Source organism: Pararge aegeria, chromosome 12, assembly GCF_905163445.1.
Source record: "Pararge aegeria chromosome 12, ilParAegt1.1, whole genome shotgun sequence".
In the NCBI taxonomy this organism is placed as follows: Eukaryota; Metazoa; Arthropoda; class Insecta; order Lepidoptera; family Nymphalidae; genus Pararge; species Pararge aegeria.
The window spans coordinates 10,262,750-10,284,484 of record NC_053191.1 but is presented as its reverse complement, the minus strand read 5'-3'; the positions used below and the strand labels follow the sequence as shown (position 1 = coordinate 10,284,484).

The 21,735-nt window shown below is 34.3% G+C and overlaps 1 protein-coding gene across 2 annotated transcripts; it reads left to right on the top strand.

Moving 5' to 3' along the window:
- The first annotated feature begins 717 nt into the window (after window positions 1-717).
- On the top strand, window positions 718-21,499 carry LOC120628393 (cuticle protein 16.8-like). Of its 2 annotated transcripts, none has more exons than XM_039896746.1 (4): window positions 718-803; window positions 18,004-18,193; window positions 19,360-19,560; window positions 20,551-21,499. In XM_039896746.1, the coding sequence occupies exons 2-4, from the start codon at window positions 18,004-18,006 to the stop codon at window positions 20,718-20,720; spliced, it is 561 nt and encodes a 186-aa protein (XP_039752680.1). In that variant the 5' UTR covers window positions 718-803; the 3' UTR covers window positions 20,721-21,499. The 2 variants fall into 2 exon arrangements, with proteins under 2 accessions (XP_039752680.1, XP_039752681.1); XM_039896747.1 differs by lacking the exon at window positions 718-803 and adding an exon at window positions 13,183-13,287.
- Window positions 21,500-21,735: the final 236 nt, after the last annotated feature.

Sequence of the window (21,735 nt, the reverse complement as noted above, 5' to 3'; positions counted from 1 at the left end):
AGCAACATTGGGCTTGTTTTTATTTATGTGTCAATTTAATGAATATTATATATCTAAATGAAAAAAATATGATAAAACAAATTGACTTTAATGCAGAGTTGGAAACAGGAGATACATTGTGCTGTGAGTCAGTAGATTTAAAACTACAACTTAGTTGACTTAAAAGACTCAAAATAGAAAAAAATGAGAAATCATAGCAACAACTGCATCCATTAACTAAAGACTGCAGCTACGAGGGTTCCAAACGCGCCCTGGTCTAAGCATAAGCTACAAACTAACGCTAACAAACTAACGCTAACGTTCCTCTCCTCTCGTTACGCTTATTAAGCTTGGGCTAACCCAATTTGCCTACTTTCAAAGATTTTATACATTACATAAATTTAAGAAAACGAGACAGCAGAACCCTTCAAATCGAAACGGGTCATAAACTTAACGAAATCAAAAACATTCTAACGAACTTTTAAGGAATATTATTTACAAACCAAATACTTAGATAACGCTTTCGCTAGAATATAAATAATATTCAAATTATTTCCAAAGTTTCAACAAGATGTAGTAGTAGGATAGAGAAACTCATTTATCTAATTGGTCGTATAATACCTGTAATAGAACAGCAGAAATCTTACAATAAGATATAACCCGATAAACGAGAAGATATCATAAATAAGTTAATAATCAGTCGAATAGGTCAATACATTCACTCTTTCGTTCTTAATATTTTCAACAGGCGTTCACTCGTTCATGACCGGTTTACCTTCAGTTAGAAGTGACGCTCGCTAGCGGTTACTGCCTTCGGATTTAAGGTGAGTTTTTTACTTCATTGACTCTACCTAAGTATTATTTTGTTCGTAAATTAATTCGATTTTTATAAGTTTCTTTGTAATTTTACTGCGTTACGTATTGTTATACAAGTAAAAAGCCAGTGTGTTTGAGTAGGTCAAATAAAGTATATAGATTTTAGGCAAGGTTATTAATTGTGCAAAAATAGAGTTGTTTCTATTAAAATTGCGGAAACGGTCTTATGGAATCAACAGCTTTCTAGCTGTCGTAGCCAAGATCCCTTGCCAAATCTAAGCAGACTTCTAAATTCAAGTTAAGTTATGAAGCATTCCCACTTCGTATACCTTAAAATTCAAAATTTCAGAATGCTGGTGTCTGAATTGGGGATAGGATATATTTCAAGCATTATTTTGTCGTTTATGATAAAAATTATTGCGATAAGATTTTAATTTACATTTGCTGGTAAAGTTTGTCTCATTTCACGCTTGTCCAAAGTAAGCTACTACGGCCAAATGCCATAAAAGTGTGTAGTATTATTTTTCCTTTAGCTAGAAGCTATATGCTGTCGCATAAAGGGTAGTTTAACAATTTTCAGAGGGAAGAAATTTAAAGTTAAATTTAGTTACGTCTTGTCTTTAAATGTATTGGCAGTTAAAGACAAGACGTAACTAAATTATTATATTAAATAACAGCTCCCCATTATTTATCATATTAAATAATAGCTATTTCCTGGTCCTTGTATGACTTTTTTTAACTTCATTGGAATCTAAAATTTTTCCTTTGATCAAAAGTATCCCATGTCGGTCTCCAAGATGCAAGTTATCTCTGTGATTAATTTTGATGTGATAAAATTTTCTGATGTGCAATCGTGCATAGATAAAAATAAATTTTTATCTATGCACTTTTTATTCATTCCCCCAGGTACCAAATACCAAATATTGGATTGTTATTGCCAAATTCCACCAAGGTACTTGCAGTGGTTGGTCCGAATGTAGGTGACCATTTAACAAACTGATTCACTTTCTCATTTCTAAATTTTATAAGGATAATTTTACATAAACAGGTTATATAGATTAGATATTTTACTATAAGGTATGTAAAATGCGAAGCATATTATACAAAATATGTATTATAAAATCTTGTCAAATAGCACGAACTTGCAATAAAAATCCGTAACAGTGTTTCTCAATATCTACCATACCAATATTATAAACGTGAAAAGTTTTGTCTGTTTGTATTAGTTGGGAACAATTTGTTAAGTAAATCGATGTTGTAGACATTTGAAACATACTTAACTATATAACATCAATCCCCTTAATAACGACGTAAGTAGTTACTCAAGGAAGAAACTTTTTAGAAATATAAATAAAACAATCGGTTTCACTGATTTTTTTATAAAACCTTAAAACGTTTAACAAATGATAATACTTAGTAGGAGAGAATTATATTTTCAATCAGGGAAACTGTGGCAGTTTATTAAGAATCAAGCCGGGTCTCAGGAAACCAATGCAAAGATATTTTTTGCAACTAGGTATTAACTTAAAATTAAATTGTGTTCTATTATAAATTGAATATCAATGCTTGTGAGTAATTTTATGTTTTCAGATAATATTACATACATATTTCTTAGTATCGATTTTTATTCACTTCATCTTTAAATAGAACCTAAATGATGTGATATAAACGATTTTCGACCCTACTTAGCATTTTATTCCGGTTCTTCGGCAAGGTCATATTTGCTGAACGATGATTTTATTTCTTCCATCTAAATCCTAACGTCATTTTCTTGTTATTATTGATAAACCAAAAGCACGATACCTAAACATACTTATTCGTATAAGTATATTGAAATTTAGGTAGCTATTTATAAAATGTTAGTGACTTCTATCATTTAACAAGTTATTTAACTTCCTACCTTCAGTATTACGGAATTATTATATCATCATTGTCATGTCATGCAATGGAGTCCACTGCTGGACATAGGTCCTTTGTAGGGAATTAACTCGGCCTTTTACCTTTTTACTTGGAAATCCCTGGTCTAGCGGGGCTTTCTGCGATTCGTTGGATATCATCTGTCGACGTCGTCGGGGTCTATCAACTCTGCGTTTACAGGTGCGAGGTTGCCATTTCAGCACCATGGAACCCCGACGTCCATCGGTTCTCCAAACTATGTGCCGCCCCGTTCATTGCCACTTCAGCTTCGCGACTCGTTGAGCTTTGTCGGTACCTCTGGTTCCTCCGCGAAAATAACTTCGTCAGACATGATATAGGAGAATACGTTTTTTCAAATTATTTATATTTTTAATAATCCTAAACCACTAACTAAACTTCAGAACATACATTGCATTTCCATTTTCTCTTTGTTAATTGCAAATCATGACAGAGTAGTGGAAAAAAATATAACTTCGGTATAATATCATTCTGTAACAAAATTTTCTAGATCTTAGCTAATAGGCGCAGGTTAATAAACCGACTCGCGCCTATTTGGCCCAGATGAAAGTTGCTGAGATATAGATTTAAGTAGTAGGTGTTATTGGTAATACTAAAATACCTACTTACTGCCAAACTATTTTCAATTATATTTTGAAGGTCGCTTCGAAGGTTAGCGGTATCATAATGACCTTAATAATAGAGACCACAATTCGATTCCACAAAACACGACGGATGCTCGTCTTGTGAAGGTACTAATATAAGTAATTATTATATGCAGGTAGATACGTACGCTATGTTATAAGCGTTGATAGCCTAGTGTCCGAGTGGACCCTCAGTCATAAAAACGTTTTATCCTGTACCTCGACAATAGCCATTAAAGTTGAGGTTAAAATTGCTTGCTTTTGCACTTGTTGTACAATCTACTATTTAGGTATCACATGATGTAGCAGTATTTAGTTGTACACTTGACCTTTCGATACTATTACAATCATATATTAATATATTTAAACAATTAAATTGAAATTGGTTGTGCTATAGAAATTACTGCCTATGTTTATTTTTTGTTATTTACAGTGCAAGACATGGAAATATTAAAAAAAATATATAGTTCAGGGTCAGGGATCATACAATAACGTAGACATACGCATCAAAATTTTCATGCATACCAAGTCGCGGGCAGCAACTTGTAATAAATAATTGAGAACCTCTGCAGATTTCAGAAGTCAGTTAAAAATTACACCGCAAATTGAGTGTATTACACCGAGACAGATGCTTAAGCAAACAATTTATCATTATTTAGTTATGAAAGCGTTATTTCTTGCGGCTTGAACTTTGAATACGTCTGAGCCAACAGCTGTGTCATCTTTATTTGGTAGACGATTAGTTTGTCCATACAAATGCCACTTGACATCCACATATCCTACCAACATTTTATAATAATAGATCAAACGGGTGCTTAAAGGTGATTTTTTCCTAAAATAAGGTGAGAATAAGACAAGATCTCAGTTGTTATCTGTATCGAAATGGCCCCGATTTCAATATGGCTGTCAAATTCATAATTAGAACATTTTGATATCGAAGTAGATAAACTATTACGTAACATTTCAAAACTTCGATTTGTCTCTCAGCCAAGTCTAATGGAGTCAAACGTGAACAGAATTTTAATAAGTACGCAAATAGAATTTCCTGAATTATCCGATGGATGCACTACTTATATTGAACTTGATGTAACTACCAGTGAAAGAAAATATGAGATAGTATAGACTGGCATGGTATAGTCATGTACAATGTTAAATAGACAAATGGAAGGAAAAATAAGGAAAAGAAGGGCGAATAATTGTGTGAAAGGGGATAAACGTATATGAAGATAGAGTTGAAGATTGATAGAAATGATTGGAAGAAGAATATAAGTTATGACTTAATGTAGGATAATAGCAAAACTAACAGTATCGGCTTAATGTATAGGAATAAGAACTTTTTAGAAAACATATCTACCCTTGAGGTTGAGGTGTAGGAACCCTACTAAGAAATGATTTTTTTCTTAGTTTTACCTGTAAACAAGCGAAGAAAGCAAATATGAAAGTCTGGCTTTTTAAATTTATATCAATGAAAATTGATTGATTAATTCAACTCTTCCTTGCACACACCAAATGTAAGATACATTAAAATAAATCAGACTAAACAATATTAAGTATTGCAAATACTGATACTTACTTGCATTTGCAACATTGCTTCAGCGATCTCTTCCAGAAAATTGGTGTATTGTGAGAAGAAATACGAAGAAACCAGGTTGGTTCGACAATAATTTGTTTTAAGAAACTTGGAATTTTTTACATAATAAGACACAAAAAGCGGACGGACGACTTGGAGTCTGGAAGTTTGTGTGAACATCCTTAATTTTTCAAGTTCTATTTTTCAAGTTATACTTTACGAGTATATTGCAAATGTTCTTGAAGACGTTAAATAATAGTACTTAAAGCAATTTCGTCAGCTCAAAATTTCGGGTTTCCGGTTTCCCACGGTATTTAACATTGCTAAATTCTCTGAGTTTATCGTTAAGCTAAGAAGAGGTACGGTATGAATCATTCATTACCTGCCTCTGAAAGCTTAGTCAAGAAGACCCTTAAAAACTTTTAAAAAGGCCCTTTGGTTATGCTGTCGTTCAAATAATCAACAGGATTTCCGGGATAAAATGTAAATAGTTTATGTGCTATTTTTCACTTTAATATTATAATTTACTATCTGTGTTCGAAATTTCATCCAGATGTTTTCAGTTGTTCTGGCGTGATTGTTTAAAAATCCAGTAAATATTATGTGCAGTATAATTAAGTATAGTTTAGTCTGAGTTTCTGTGGGCAATGTGTCTAAAAAATTCCATGGTTCGTAGGCTTGCTTAGTGGAAATTTATAGTTACTTTAGGATGAACTGAACTGTATAAAAAGGTAAAAAAAAGTTCAGTCACAGTTTTGTGCGCATAGAATTCATTAATCATAAAGTCTTCTCCAATTCCTTTCCTCTTGCAATTTTAATGATTCGATCATAAAATCGTAATGTTACAGTAATAGGAGAACTTGACATTGAGACGCTATGAAGTAATTAGAATGACTGCCGCTTGGGGGTTATTGTAATGATCTGACCAAGACATTAGATACCTCTGGCGGAGGTCACGCAAAATTGTGTCAAAATATCTAAACTGATATTTGATACACTGTATGTAAAGGCTAGGCTTGTAATAATTATTGCTCTTCTTACACCAGCAGGGCTAGATTATATCCCCCGTGTCCACCTGCTAATACGAGAACTTTATCCCTGTTTTTTATTACACATATTTTATTTAGATATTATTTCCGCTTGTGCGCCAGTGCTCTCAGAGTTGATAAAGCTGTGGCAGTAGAAGTTTTTATCCTTTCCCCGGGGATATAATTGTCTCCTGCCCATGCTAGTCGTGCAGGGAGCACTTGGAACCCCCTTAGCTTTAGTTTCAAGTTTACAAATGTTGTAAAGAAAGCCATCGTTTCATTACCATGTACACATTTTTTATGTAATTTACGTATGAAAAGTGCCACCTAAGGGCCGGGCCTATTTTAATAAAGTAATATTTTACTTTGACTTTTATCCTTTACCGCGTTTATTTCGGGTTTTGGCAATTGCTTGATTTTCCGGGCTAGGAAGCATGGAAGACGCTGCAAGCTATTGTGTTAGTGTTTTGACACTTTTAAACGATTCAACAATAACGATATTACAAATCTTATTGTGATTAAAATATCACTTGATAATGACGTTGATGATAGTATAGCACGGTGACTTTTTTTTACTTTTTTTATCACTTGTGTAGTAAACATCGACATAGCTATAGTTTCGTAAAATAACTTTGGCTTTGCGATCTGCTTACTTTACTTTTTGTTTGCTGGGTATCTAAGGGTAAAGCTGTATATAATATCAACCAATAATTTCCATAGCTTAGCTCAGGTAAGCAGGTAACGTGTTCGATGAAGCTAATTTTTCAGAGATTATAAGTCAAATTATAATATAAGTAGTCGAGTTCTATTTAGGACAGGCTCCAATTCAATTGTTAGATTTACATATAATACCAAAATGTACCCTCTTGTATCAACCTTTGAGATAAAGATGGGAGCTTAGTATGTGGACACATCTAACATGGTTACATAGTTTCATCATCATCACCGGTGATCATCACAGGTGAAAAATTGAACGATGATGTGCTATCTTATTAGTTCCGAATATATCCGATCCTAATTCGATAAACCTTAATCTGGGAGGACACCCGTGTCCTGTAGTGGGGTGTCCGACCCACAGTCTTAGTTGTCTTACATAGTTGCATAGCCTAGCTTTGAAATCGTTCACTCTTTACCGAATTGCACGTCTTTAATGAAAACGCAGTCTTATAATACCAGTATTGTATTGCAGGTACACATATTGTACTTATGTGATGCATACACACCATTAGTTCAAATACAAGGCCGTCAATAAAAACAATCTTTCATAGTGCAAGTAAGTAGTGATGTGAAAATGTGTTGTGAGCCGTGACGTTGGGTTGAGTAACGCGTTGGGCAACGTGCGTGGCGCAACACTACTCATACACATTGTGATGTACACTTTCATTTGATTGATCTATATTTTCAGCGGAATTGATATTGCATTATGTTCATTTCAAAAAGAATGTCTTTGTAGAAAACGATTAGGGGTTTTTTTTCCATTTAAAGTTAGGTTTCGGCTAACCTGTTAGAGGAATGGCTTTGTAGGGTGGTGACTAGCGGCCCTAAAAGGGTCCCACCAGACTACACCAAAGAAAAATCAGAAATTATAAATACTCAAATTGCCCTACTGTGGGTCAAACCCGGATCTTCCCACTCGTAAGACTACAGCGTTCATTCAGCACAGCGCGAGGAAGGTAGACAAAATTCCATACACCCTGCAGGTTAGCCCGCTACGATCTTAGACTGCATCAATACTTACCACCAGGTGAGATATCAGCAAAGGGCTAAATTGTAGACGAATAAAACAAAAGATATTTCTTACGACTAAAGACCGCATGGTCGCAATCCTGATGGGATTTGCTATGTTACTTATTTTGTTTTCATGAATAGCCTCTAACAGTCCTCTCTTTACGGGAGGTTTTTCCCATAGTGACCATTCTGGGCAGACAGTTTGGTGATCGTTAGTAGATGTTAGTTGTAGCTTAGAGAACGCTTGTATGACACCTGAGAAAAGCAGGGGTGGTGAGAACTGTGTTTTAACTGCCGTCACCACATGGCAGTTCGTGGGATTTATATACGGCTTGGCCGTCTTTTGTTTGTGAAGGACAAATAGTTTGGCTATCAAAATTTAAGCGCCGCATTACTAAGCAAGCAAATGATTCATCACAACACCTAATACCTACTGCTTGTAGGTGGCGCAGTAATCTTCCGTAAATAAACTGCCTTACGGCGGTATTTGTACTTTGTAAACAGATTGAACAAGCTCTATCCATACATAATATTATAAAAGCTTACATTTATCTGTTTGTTTGTATATTACCTGTGTTCAGCACAACCAAAACATTGATCTTGTTGAAATTTGCATTGAGATATCTATAAGCTTGCATCCTCGAGACGAACAATGGATTTTTAGTATTTCCAAAAAGATCCAGCTAGTAGAGTAACAGCTCGAGCTGCGCTCTGTCAACAATACTACCTCCATATGTAGGAACTAAATGCTACTACCGAATAACAACCGGTCAAGCGTGAGTCGCACTGGGACATAATTAAATCAAACGCGAAATTTTTCAAACATTTTTTTAAAGACAGCATAACTAAAGTTTTATAAATTATTTGCATACATTTGTATCAACTTACTAGTAAATATTGGATAGAAGCATGCGTTACTTTGCTGAATTCCATGATATACTCGTATTATGAAAATTAAGCTTAATTTTCTATACTCCGCGAAAAGCAGGAGGGTACATTGCCGAAGATCTGTTTGGGGTGGAGTGTAAAGATTGAAGAAATTATAAATTACACCAATTACTTTTGATATATCACTTACATACTTACGTTAGTTTTATTAACAAGAAGGCGTATTAAATTGAGAGTGTATCATATAATATAAGTCAGTTAGGTACAGTCTCGACTAACAATACATTAATTCTTTATCGATATAATATTAGTTATCAAGATTAAAACAAAAAGCATTCAGTAACTGTCATGAATGTGCAGAATTCTTTACCGCTGATTTCCGAAAGCCCAATCTTTTACCTGAATCTCATTACACGTAATACCTACCTACTGTTATTGATAGTTGCAATATTATGTAAGTATTAATCTTTGAAATCAATTGTTTATTGATCAGTCTTGTATAGTTTTTGTGTCGGTCTACATAGTTTCGCTATCAGAAAGCGATGGTCACTTTACAGTCTTGTATATTGATATAGATCTTTCGATGACTACTACTAATGATAGATAGATGGATACATAGTCTTTATTGCACAAATTAAAAGCGAAAACAAGAAATAACAAAACAATAAAAATATATTTATAAGATGCGCAAAGGCGATCTTATCGCTTTAAGCGATCTACTCCTTTATGATGTATGGCTACTGGTTAATTTTATCGAGTACTCGAAAACATAAACCAGTGTTTTAAAAATTCCATTGGGAACTCATTAATTGTTCGTCATCTTGGTACCCATAACACAGGCCACGTTTACTTTGGGACTAGATGGCGATGTATTGTTGTAGTATAAATAAATATTTCTTTATTAATTTTATAATCTATATTGTAAATATTGAGTTTCTACATAAAAGATAGGATCCTGTAGCAATTAAAATTTATATATTATATATACACACAGTGGCGTGCACTTCATACATGCACAAAAGCACTGCATACCCTGAAATTTATATATAACTCGTATAAGAGGAGAATTTAAGCCGTTTCATGCAATTTACTCCTGTACGCATACCCTGGTAGGAAATCCAGTGCACGCCACTGTATACACAACCTACCATTGCACGTTTTATAGAAATCTCTGTAGCCTAGGAGTTCTGGAAGTAACGTGAACTACTAAGTAAGCGATGGCTAACCTGTCATAGATATGACATATAAATTCAACCCATACCCCTAAGGTCTTTTCCTTGGCTAAATCGTTCACTTACATGTGCATGTCGAGAAGGTGGTGACTAGCCACGGCCGAATCCTAAATAAAGAGCTCACGTCTTTATATATTTCTGTTGAATTTCATCAAGATCAGCTCAGCTGTTGAGCCGGGTATAATATAAAATAAACAAATTTTAGTATAAAGGATCATCCTATTATAGTATAAAGGACCACGTAATCGATAAAAAAGCTTGGGTGTGAATTATTGCTCTAACCAGGTTGCTCATCTAATAATTTTTAAATGATATTGTGAGATAGTGATAAAAAAAAAAAACACCCGGCTAAGATTGTTGTGGGCTTCTTCTTAGACCAGGACGCGTTTGGAACCCTCGTAGCTTTCGTTTTAAGTTTACGAATGTGGTTATCGCCATCATCTCACTACCGTGTAATTATTATGTACGCATCAAAAGTGCCACCAATGGGCACTATACTTTAATAAAGATATTTTTGACTTTGACTTTGACTTTGTCAAATATACAAACCAACAGACACACTTTTTCATCATAATTAGTATTGATTTAATTACAAAGCAATTAACCGGCAATTAAACTCCCAAACACCAAGTTATACCAGATGGCATAGATGACTTTATAATGTTGCCATACTATGTGACGTTGTGGGTGGAATAATAGACTTCGAATTCTTTATTCAAACTTATGATTACATTGGTAGATTTTGTATATTTTTTTATATGACATCGTAAGGTCATAATCGAATTCCAAAAAAGGAGAAGAATGGACGCTTTTTTTTAAGTGCGTTAAGTATAATTAGATGAGAGTGAATTTTTCCGAACAAAACAAAAGTTGCTCTTTCAGATGGATGGTAGTGTTACCTCAAAGATTAGGTACGTTGGTACGTTCCTCCCGGTTGTTATCGCTAAAATGTCTTCCTTTATGCGAGAGGATGTCCTTGCCTTCTTACGTGCGTACATAGGTACTTTTGGTAATTATGAATCAACCAATTTCGAAGATTCTGTTCTTTTTAAGAAATAATTAAAAGTTTTTTAGCACCTAGTCTGTACAAATTAAAATTTTATAGGCATTAGATGAAAAAAATAAGCGGGTGGAGCTTCTTCCTTAATATTAGAGCTAAAATCTAAGTTTTTTATATTCCTTATTATCAACCCTTCACTGCAATCCCACCTTATAAGTGATGATGCAGTCTAAGATGGTAACGCGCTAACCTGTTAGAGTTATGGCAGTAATCATACATCATACCGGAACGCTAAATCGCTTAGTGGCACGTTTTTGTCGATAGGGTGGTAACTAGCCACGGCCGAAGCCTTCCACCAGTCCAGACCAGAGGACATTCAGAAATTAAATATTCCCAAATGCCCCTGCCCGGAATCGAACCTGGGACCTACCACAAAACACCACACCGCTCATCGCTCAGCTCAGCTTCAAAAGCATACATCCAGCATAGGTTGATATGATGAAAATAATAAAATCGTTTTTCTCATATAAATATATTAATCGCATTTTACTCAGTTGTATCATTGTATCCGATTTGATTACCTAACATTGTTTTACATATCAATAATGTTTCAGCAACTTTTAAGAAACTCCTAAATGATACAAATTATATATCTTCAAGACAGTTTCATTACATAGTAGATACCTAAGCAGTAACTGGAAATCCCGAGGCAATATTTCTAAATAAATTATAACTACATTTTTACGTAACTTCAACATTCCTACTTGTTACAGTAAATATCGGCATTGATTGCAGATCATAATCCACTCTGTACTCACCTAACTCAAACGATAGGTAAATGCTCGAGATCATACAAGATTGTTCTATTCAGATATTTCATCATCAATAAAGTCTTTAGTTTTAATCTATGTTAGTTTTGTTACTCAATGCCTAATAGGTAGTAATTGTGAAGCAGTGCTCTACATTGCCATGTTACGAGTACAATACACATTTTTCAACCATTCATTTTAATTGTGTCTTAAACAAACAGTTTCCTTGCAAATAATTATTTATCTTGTTACTTGCTGCTTACGTATAATTTCTAGTATAGCCGGATAAAAAGATAGATAGCTCACTGGATTTCAACGTAAAAAGGCTTTAACAACTTGTTTAAAATAGTACCTACATAAAATATTTTTTACTGTAAAATCCCAGCGTGATTGTTTTTCATCAATTTCTTGGTGAATCGATTTAAAAATATATGTGAATATATGATAGGTACATAAAGTGTAAAAAGGAAAGCTTATCTCCATAATGAATGAATGAATGAATGAATACACTTTTATTGTACACCAAAGAAAAAAAAGTAGTTACAAAGATATAAATACATATAAAGAGAGTACAATTTGCTGGCCTTATCGCTACATAGAGATTTCTTCCAGGCAACCAATAGCGTAAAAGGAAAAAACATAGAAAAGTATAATATATCTTCTTCCAGCTGTGAGTAAGATGATTTTATTACTACCAAAAATATGCAATATAATATATAAATATCAACAAGATTCTGCATACTAATACAGAATAAAATTTGAAGATATTATGTTATATACAAAATACATTAAAATAATAAAATAAATATTTAGATGTATATACATATATATAGTAATATATATATAAATAATAATATCAACAAGATTCTGCATACTAATACAGAATAAAATTTGAAGATATTATATTATATACAAAATACATTAAAATAATAAAATAAATATTTAGATGTATATACATATATATAGTAATATATATATAAATAATAAAAAACTGTCCCGCCCGTGTTCTTCCGCGTTTATAACGTATTTTTACTAATCCCGTTGGAGACGTTTGTTTCCCTGGGATGAAAAGTAGCATGTGTCCTCCGTCCTTTCAACTAAGTCTATGCCAAAAATCGAGTCGATTAGTTCATTATTTAGAGCGTATAGTAGAAGGAGCGTATGAAAGAAATTTCATTATCTTATATCTTTAAACGAGCAATTCTTGTATATATATAAATGGAATCTCGGAATCGGCTCCAACGATTTTCATGAAATTTAGTATACAGGGGGTTTCGGGGGCGATAAATCGATCTAGCTAGGATTCATTTTTAGAAAATGTCATTTTATTTGTGTGTTCCGGTAATAACCTATTTGGTGCAACGAAGTTGCACGGGTCAGCTAGTTTATATTAAATAAAGATTGTTCATGTTAATTGTTCTGTATTCTTAGATATTAAAATATTAAGTGGTGCTATTAAAAAATAAGTTTGAGACTATAGACAGACTTGGGGCCCTGTTTTCGAATTACGACCCAAAGTTAACGCGGGTGTAACCGAAACAATGCTTACAGACACATTGTGGACTAGACTGCCCTTCCTACTTGGCGCCATATTCCATAAAAAGTGGAGCAATTCGTAACCGAATCCAAGCTCGATGTCGGTCAAGAGTAGCCGAGGAAAGTGACAGTGGCCGGTCAAGGTGAGCACAACGAGCTCTGTTATGTCAAATTGCATACTTTCGCACTTTGGAAATTAAAATGGTAGACATTAGCGCTGCGCTAATATTGCTCCATTGAATAGTTTTGACGTCATTCCACATACATTCTTAGCCCGGCAACTCGCGTTCTATGAAAAGCAAGAAAATATGTATATCTTAGTGGGTACATATTATTAACCCCCCCACGCAAAATAACGGGGTGCTATAAGTTGTACATGGCTGTGAGTGTGTGCGTGTGTGTGTATATCTGTGGCATCGTAGCTGAGGCATGGATGAACCGATTTTGATTTAGTTGTTGTTTTGTGTTGATTGTAAGGTGAATTAGTCGGGAGTGTTTTTAGCTATGTTTGGTGAAAATCGGTCCAAGATGGCCGCCGCTACGAAATGCCGGTTTACATATTTTTTACAACTCCCTCAATATGGGTATCAAATCTAGGGCTTGACTAATAAAATACTATAAAGTATGACAATGTTCAAATCCACGATGGCTGCCACCACAAAATGACAAATTACATTTTTAATTTTTTTTCAACATTGGTATAGAATGAAAGGGCTAGACTAGTACAATAATGTACACGATATTAAAAGTCGGGGGTTTTGTAAATTATAAATCTAGATGTCTTTAGACAAAAGCTGGCGCTTAATTACCCCAACAAAATAATTGATATCACAAACAAACAGATTAACGTAAATAAATAATTATGCAAAAAAATATTTTAATCGTGATTCTTATGTTGCGTCGCAAAGAAACTGAATAGGTAATGATATGATGTCAGAGCGAGGCAAAACCGGGCAATTAATAACACCGATAAACACACGGATGCGCAATTTTATATGTAAATAATAAGGAATTTAAACCTATACAAATAAATTTAGTAGAACTCATTTAAGAGGCAAGTAAGAAAATTTAGATTTTGCTTTTTTTTGTTTGCGTACAACAGAAACACACATAATAGTTACCAGTTACCTCTACACATCTCTCTGTAAGTTAGTCTGTAGGTTATATGATAGTTTTGGTAGGTACGATTGTGTTAAATTGGTATTCTATTTTTAGTTGTTGACTCATCCTCCCTGGGCGCAATAAGTAGGTTTAATTTCTAATATTCATAATATGACATAACATTCCATTTCCAAAAACATATAGTAAATCACCTACAAAGTCAAAGTCAAAGTCAAAGTCAAAGTCAAAAATATCTTTATTCAAGTAGGCCCTTAGGTGGCACTTTTGATGCGTACATAAGAATTACACGGTAGTGAGATGATGGCGATTACCACATTCGTAAACTTAAAACTAAAGCTACGAGGGTTCCAAACGCGTCCTGGTCTAAGAAGAAGCCCACAACAAACTTAGCCGGGTTTTTTTTTTGTCATCACCATTTCACAATGTCATTTTAAATTATTAGAAGAGCAACCTGGTTACAAACGGTCCAATAACACAATGAAGAACTCAAAAGACCTGATATCGGATAGGTTTATATTAAAGTTTATTACAAAAGTCTGTGAGGCCAAACAAATTCAAATAAAATCTAAGCATTCTGTTTTAGTTTCCTGCACATACGTATTTACATAAACGTTTGTGTCCGTTAAATTTTATTGCACTAACATATTACAAGTACGTTTCTTACTTCAGATCCGGAGATAAATTAGTAATTACTTTATAGTCGTGAACTTATCCGTTTGAACCTATTGATTACTATATATCAAGTGTGACCATGAATAACGAAGAACGGAGATCCCGACTCGACTCACGACTGTTGAACAAATTAGCATTAAATTATAGATACATATATATAAAGAATGTTTTAAAAATATGGATAAAACGCATACTTTATTAGATAGTACATTGTTAAGCAAAACATGTAGATTTATTTTTAACTCGCGGTTACGTATTTGTCCAGCAATACGCATTTTTTCTTTCAAACTTTTATACCCTATTCTAAATTATTGAGATAATTCTTTTAAAAACGTTCATAGAGTACTTTTTTTCAAAGTTTGCTGCTTTTAATGTCCTTACTTCAAAAACAAATCGATTTTATTTTATTAGGCTGACATGGTAGTAAGACTCTTGTGGGCAGTGACTAAAAGTATGCAATCGATCTAGCTCAGCGATGACTTTATGATGTGACTTGTTTATTATCTGTATATATATACAGATAATAAACAAGTCTCGTATATGTCTGACTGATCTATCAACTCACAACTCAAATCTCTGGATTGCTTGTGCTGAAATTTTTTCATATAGATATTAAAATGAAGGCGGCCACTAAGGATTTTGAAAATTCATCTCCTAAGGAGAGAAATTTGGGGTTTGAAATTTGTATGTAAAACTTAAATCTAAACAGCCGAAGCTGATTAAGCATAGTGCTAACATGAAAAGTAATTTAAAAAACATTATAGATTCGCAACGGACAGTGGTTACAGAATAAATGTGTTGCACATAAAGCTTATACACTTACAGCTCTAAAAGTAATTCCATACTTTTTCTTAAGAAATATTGTGAAAAGGTCATCATTACTTCTAGGTCTGTCAATCTTGTTTAGTTTGAGATTTGGGTACAACAGATGATATAAAATCGAAAAATTATTTTCCAAATCGGTACTCAAATTTAAAGATTAATATAGCTTAAGGCTCTAATTTTATAGTTCTTAGATAATTTTATTAAGGATAAATGAAGTATTCAAAATATTGAACCTCTATTTTTTACAACCACTCAAGGAAAATATCAACACAGTTGACTAGTAGAAATCAGTTTCAATGCTAATATTTTATGTGAGGTAAGATCATGACCAAGGCAAAGTTGAAAAACTAAACCTGTCTGCTCTTCTTAGTAGCTTCAGTTGCGTATAAATAATAAAGAAATTAAATATAACTCAATATGTCTGGCTTTCGCAGATTATAGCAGTAGAGTATATTAAAATATACAATTCTCTACAACTGTGACATTTCTAAAGAATAGTATTATTACTGTCCTATGTTGTCAAAACGCATGCACGTAGGTAGTGCGTGTGACGCAACCGACCGTAAAGGTCGTGCGAACAAGTTTGAAGCACCATCTACATTCCTTTGATCTCACTTAACGAGGCAACTTGTAACATCTTTTATTATTAAATTAGGCTTTTATCTTCTGACTCTTGTTTTATGACACAACGTTAAAGATATCTAAATAGCTAAACATTTTACTATACAAATAGCCACTAAGTAAAAACCTAATCAACACCAAATTGTACATTGTTGCATTTTTACTTGCTCACTGAGAGAGAGCATAAAGAGCAATGTAATTAACAATCTATGATTTGTACTTAAAGCTGTTCACTCTCAAAACTGCCTTGTAGGTCTAGTAACCGTGTTCTACTTCGATTTCCCGGACGGGATTATAAATTAAGGTGTTTTTCTGTCAAAGAAATTTACTAGTTACTAGGTTAACGTAATTTTATGACTTCAGCCTAATGGCTGGAGACATAAAATTACGTGATCCATTCCCGTGTTTCGGACTTCGGATGGTACTGGTTATAACCCCAGAGATCTCATCTTCGCCAATCCACATTCGATCAGCAAATGCGGACAAGCTGTGGTGGACTCTTTTCTACAGAGGAGAGTTGAGCTCAGCAGACTAGAGGATGATGATAACTATTCCATTATCGCCTTCTTTGGGCGCGGTTTTGATAAAGGTACTGTACAGCGCTCAAACTCGTTACATATAGAGTAACTTATACAGTAACTAAGTAAAACCGAAGAGTTTATACGTTGATTATGTGAAAATCAGGAAATAACAGTCCGATTTCAAAATGTACGATTAATTACACTGCATTAATAAGACTCTTTATAAAGGAAGATAACCTTCTTCAAGAAATGCACTAGTAGATTGTTCGACTATGAACAAGAATGAGCCATTCACATAATACGAGATGTTTATGAAATCGAGAAGGTAGAGAATTAAACTTAAAACTTAAAACCATTGTTGGCCTTAGTTCTTAGTTAAACATTTTGTTTTGCATGCTTGGTTCGATTTATGTAATCGTTTTTTAACATTGACTGTTTGCTCCAAAGACTATTTTTTTTTAAATAGTCCATCGAAATAAATGTGAAAATATACCTCAGCGAACAAATACACTAGTTCCAGTATAAAATACGTAGGTACCTCTACGTTTTGCACAAGGACCTCTATTATACTATCTATCTACTCGTATCTTCTATATGTATAAAAGAGAAAGTGAGTGGGTATGTTCCGTATAGGCTCCGAAACGGCTGGACCGATTTCAATGAAACTTTCAGGGAATCTCCGGATTGACCTGGCGAGTTTGGTGACGATCGGAGCACTCCTATTTTTGAACTGTGAAACTGTCCAATACAGCTTTTATTTGCTATGATGATATTCTATTGTTGGGTGTACATGGGTGTACATAATGATCTTCACCCGCTCGAGAAGAGAATGAATACGGCGAGAAATAAATAATTTAATATATTATGAGACTTAAATTAAAAATTTAATGATGTAAGTTTATTGTTTAAATAAAATAAAGCAAAATCTAGCCTGGCGAAGCGGGCTGAGTACGCTAGTATACTATAATAGAGGTCAGTGGTTTTGCACTTGAATACGGCACATGACGTTTGCCGTAACGGCATCCAGGTTAATTTTACTGCCAAATGGTGACAATGCTTCACATGAAAAATGCTATAATTTTCATTTCCCATTTCCAGATGCTGGTCAAAGTGCTGCTCATCATATCGAGCGTGGCGCTCTCCAGCTGCGATGTCTCCCACCTCGAAGAGATAAGTACGGAGCCTCCGCCGCCGAAACCCTACGCCTTCTCGTACACTGCTGGAAGATACCCAGGGCACACTGATAGACAGCATGCGGAGGTTAGCGATGGCAGCGGAGTTGTCAGAGGTACGTACAAACGAGTCATATCCAATAGCGTTAAGGCCAGGTCAAAATGTATTTTTTTGTTATTCCACTACAACTTGGCCCTTGACTGTAATCTTACCTGGGGGAAAATGATGATGCAGTCTAAGATGCTAGCGGGCCAATCTGTTAAGGAGTATGACAGTTATATTAAACCCATCCCGCTAATCGGTTTATAAGCGACATCGTGTTGGAATGGTTAGCGGGACGTTTTTGTTGGTCGGGTTACGGGTAGTATCTAGCCACGGTCGAAACCTCCAACCATGTGGAGTCCAACCAATCATAAGCGCGCGTTCGATCAAAAGCATTGTGATTAGTCGGTCGCTGGGCGCTTGGACGTCACTAAGGCCGCAGTCTGGATTCGGCAGGGTAGACCTTGCTTCACACTACGACGGTTCAATGACTGTGTGAGTGTTATAATAAAAAAGAATAAAATTATCAACATCGCCATCATAATTATCAACCGAAAGGTGCTCACTGCTGTACATGGCTGGTTTAGTAAGGACTTTCACACTCCACGGTCCTTTCACATGTGTACAGTGACTCCCTGCAATTGTCATCTGTTCACCCAGGGCTGATAGACCCTCTACCAACACTTTACTTTCCAATGTGGAGTTGCCACTCCAGTTCCTCAGACTTGTTCACTATCCGTGCTACATGCCGTACTTTATGGGTAACTCTAGAACTTCAGAGACTCCAAGCATAGCTCTAAGAATTCCCAACGGGTCGCTATATTTAATAGTATAGGTAATTGTGTAATTTTTATAAATTAAGTAGTATTTAGGTCCGAGATTAATTACTGTTTATATAAGCAAAATGCACGGTTACCGTGGAATACATCATAAACGAAATTCTCTTAATGCCTCTTCATGGTTTTATTTCTGACGGCGTTTTGCTTTAAAGCTAGAGTAAAATGGTCTATCTAAGTAATGTGAGTACATATGGAACCATTTTACTGTATGTGTGTTTTATCTATGGTTTATATCACTAATACATATCTCCAAAGAGTTAGCGTATTTCCGGATAGAAAAAACTGAAGTCTCAACCACTTATGAACTCCACCTTAACCTGGTATAATAAAATATCACAACCCTTTCGAAAGCCTCTAATATCAAAATATCCTTAACAACTCCTTAAATAATCAATTTCAGGAACCTTCTCCTATGTAGACCCTCGCCATAAGGTCCGTACGGTTGACTACGTGGCCGACAAGGAGGGATTCCACCCAGTACTGAGTGACGTGCCCCCTGAACATCCGGCAGACTCTGAATCAGTAGCTGCAGCCAAGGACAGACACTTCCAACTATACGCCAAGATCGCTGAAGAACACGCCCAACACCCTTTCCCAGACGGTGAGATTTTCAAAGGATCTTATAACTACACTGATGAGGTCGAAATTTCCTCATACCAACAGCAACGTGTTGGTTCCATTGTTCAAAAATTAACTAGTTGAGGTTAAAAAAACATTAGAAGAACTCAAGATATTATCAAAATTTGACTGAAATTTTTTCCTGTTGGAGCTCTACACTCATTTCGGAACGGAGATTCTACCGAGAACGAAACTCTGCAGTCGCTCTTTTCCAAAATCAACGGTTTAAAATTTAACAATCATTATTCTAACTTATGCGAGACAAGAACTGAGAACCGACTGCTTCTTAGCAACCTTATCATTTAAATTATCATGAAAAGAATTTATTTTTCCTTTCGTTATCCTTTCGTTCGTTCAGTTTTTGCATGTTTAACTTATCCTTAGCTTCTCCTATTCTATATTCTTCCGCTTTTCTTTAAGTAGATCCTTCTCAATAAATTTGTAATTTGTTTTGTGCTGTTTTTTTTTTGTTTGGTTTTGTTTTGTCGGATTTGTCCCTCTTTTAACATTGTTCCTGGCTTATTTCCTGTGTCAGTTATAAAACGTTATGAGTCGATATGCTAGATATCAGAGTGTAGTAAAAGGGTGAAAATATAATAGTTCTGACCCACAAATTGGTTATTTATTTTATGATCTTCAAAAGGGGAGCTGCTGAGTGTCTTGCTGGTTTCTTCGCGGCCCTCCAAACCGGTGGTCACATAAAAAAGACCGACTTGACTTTTCAAAAATTGTGTGTCTAGCGAAATGTAAAAATTGACTAGATCGAATTGAATTATTTTTATTTGATAAGGTAGTGTAATATGGTTCGCTGGTTTAAAATGAAAAACTTTATGGAACCTCAAAACAATCATTTGCTTAGGATTTCTTACTTCACAATAATTTCGAAAGACGCCGTTCTTTAAATTATGCAAGGTCATCGAGTGGGTCACTTGGTAAATTTATATTTTATTAAAAACGAACTTTTAATTAACAGAAACTTTAGTACCTCGGCAATCAGAAGCAGTGAAAGCGGCAGCGGCGAAACACGCACAACTCTTTAGGGTGATAGCTGAACAACATGCAAGAATCGCCGCTGAACGAGAGTTGTTGCAACAGGAGGAAGAAGAAAAACTGCATCTTCAAGAACTTGGGCAAGAACAATGATTTTAGACCTTTAACTTTTGCGACAGTGACCCACGAAAATATTGTGAAATAGTAAATCTATACTTTGTACAATGTACATAATTTATGACCGTTAATACGTGTTTGTCTAGAATCATTTACCATCAATGCTATAAGTCTTAATTTTTAAAAAGATTTTGTTATTAACATTTAGAATCATTTAGAACGTTTGACCAGTCTTTATAATTTTATTTTTTGTTTTGTTATCTTCAGCCGCTGAGTTATATTGCGGAAATTTACTATAAAAGTACCACTTAGATTATAAAAACATGGAATTTACCATTTATGCAGTAAATGTGATATCGAGATATTAATTGAAGTAACCAGTGTTTAAAAGATTTATTTCACTACAGACTTCTAATGGTCTTTTTAGAATATTCTTTTAAAAAATAATTATTATGTATGTTTATAAATTGTTTATATCTTTGTAAATATGTTGCATATAATTCTCAACTTTTTACTAACGACTTCTTGTGTACAAACCTAATTATATGTATTTACGATTGATAGATTATATAAGTACACCTACAGAATTGATTTATATATCATATATATAAAGACTTGTAAGTATTATAAAATACATCACCTTTTGTAAATTATACTTTATCCTAACGTTCTATGACCACCTAGGTTAGTTAAATAACTCACCAGGAAATAAGTTTATCGTTGTATAACATAATTGTAAACTATAACTTTAACCGAGAAGCAACGAATGAATTTTGTAATTTTATACTTTTTTACAGTTGCCATATTTAAATAAATTTAAATACACATTTTAATTTAAATATAAAATAAGTTTTTTATTTGAATTTTTGAGTTTTATGGAAAAAACGTATATGAACCCTAACCTAGATCAGTGTGCTGAGTTCAAGCTCTTAACCCATCGCGCCTGTGATCAGCAGTAGGTAGAACTGTAATGTTGTTGAGGATTTTTAATAAGTTGATAGATAATTAATGTATCAGTCATAGTAACTGGCAAGATAGAATAATAGAAGTA

Excerpts from the sequence above, each read along its gene's own strand:
- LOC120628393 (XM_039896746.1), top strand. The coding sequence starts at position 18,004 with ATGCTGGTCAAAGTGCTGCTCATCATATCGAGCGTGGCGCTCTCCAGC. Across the intron at positions 18,194-19,359 it reads TGGCAGCGGAGTTGTCAGAG|GAACCTTCTCCTATGTAGAC; the intron begins GTACGTACAAAC and ends AATCAATTTCAG. Across the intron at positions 19,561-20,550 it reads CCAACACCCTTTCCCAGACG|AAACTTTAGTACCTCGGCAA; the intron begins GTGAGATTTTCA and ends TTTAATTAACAG.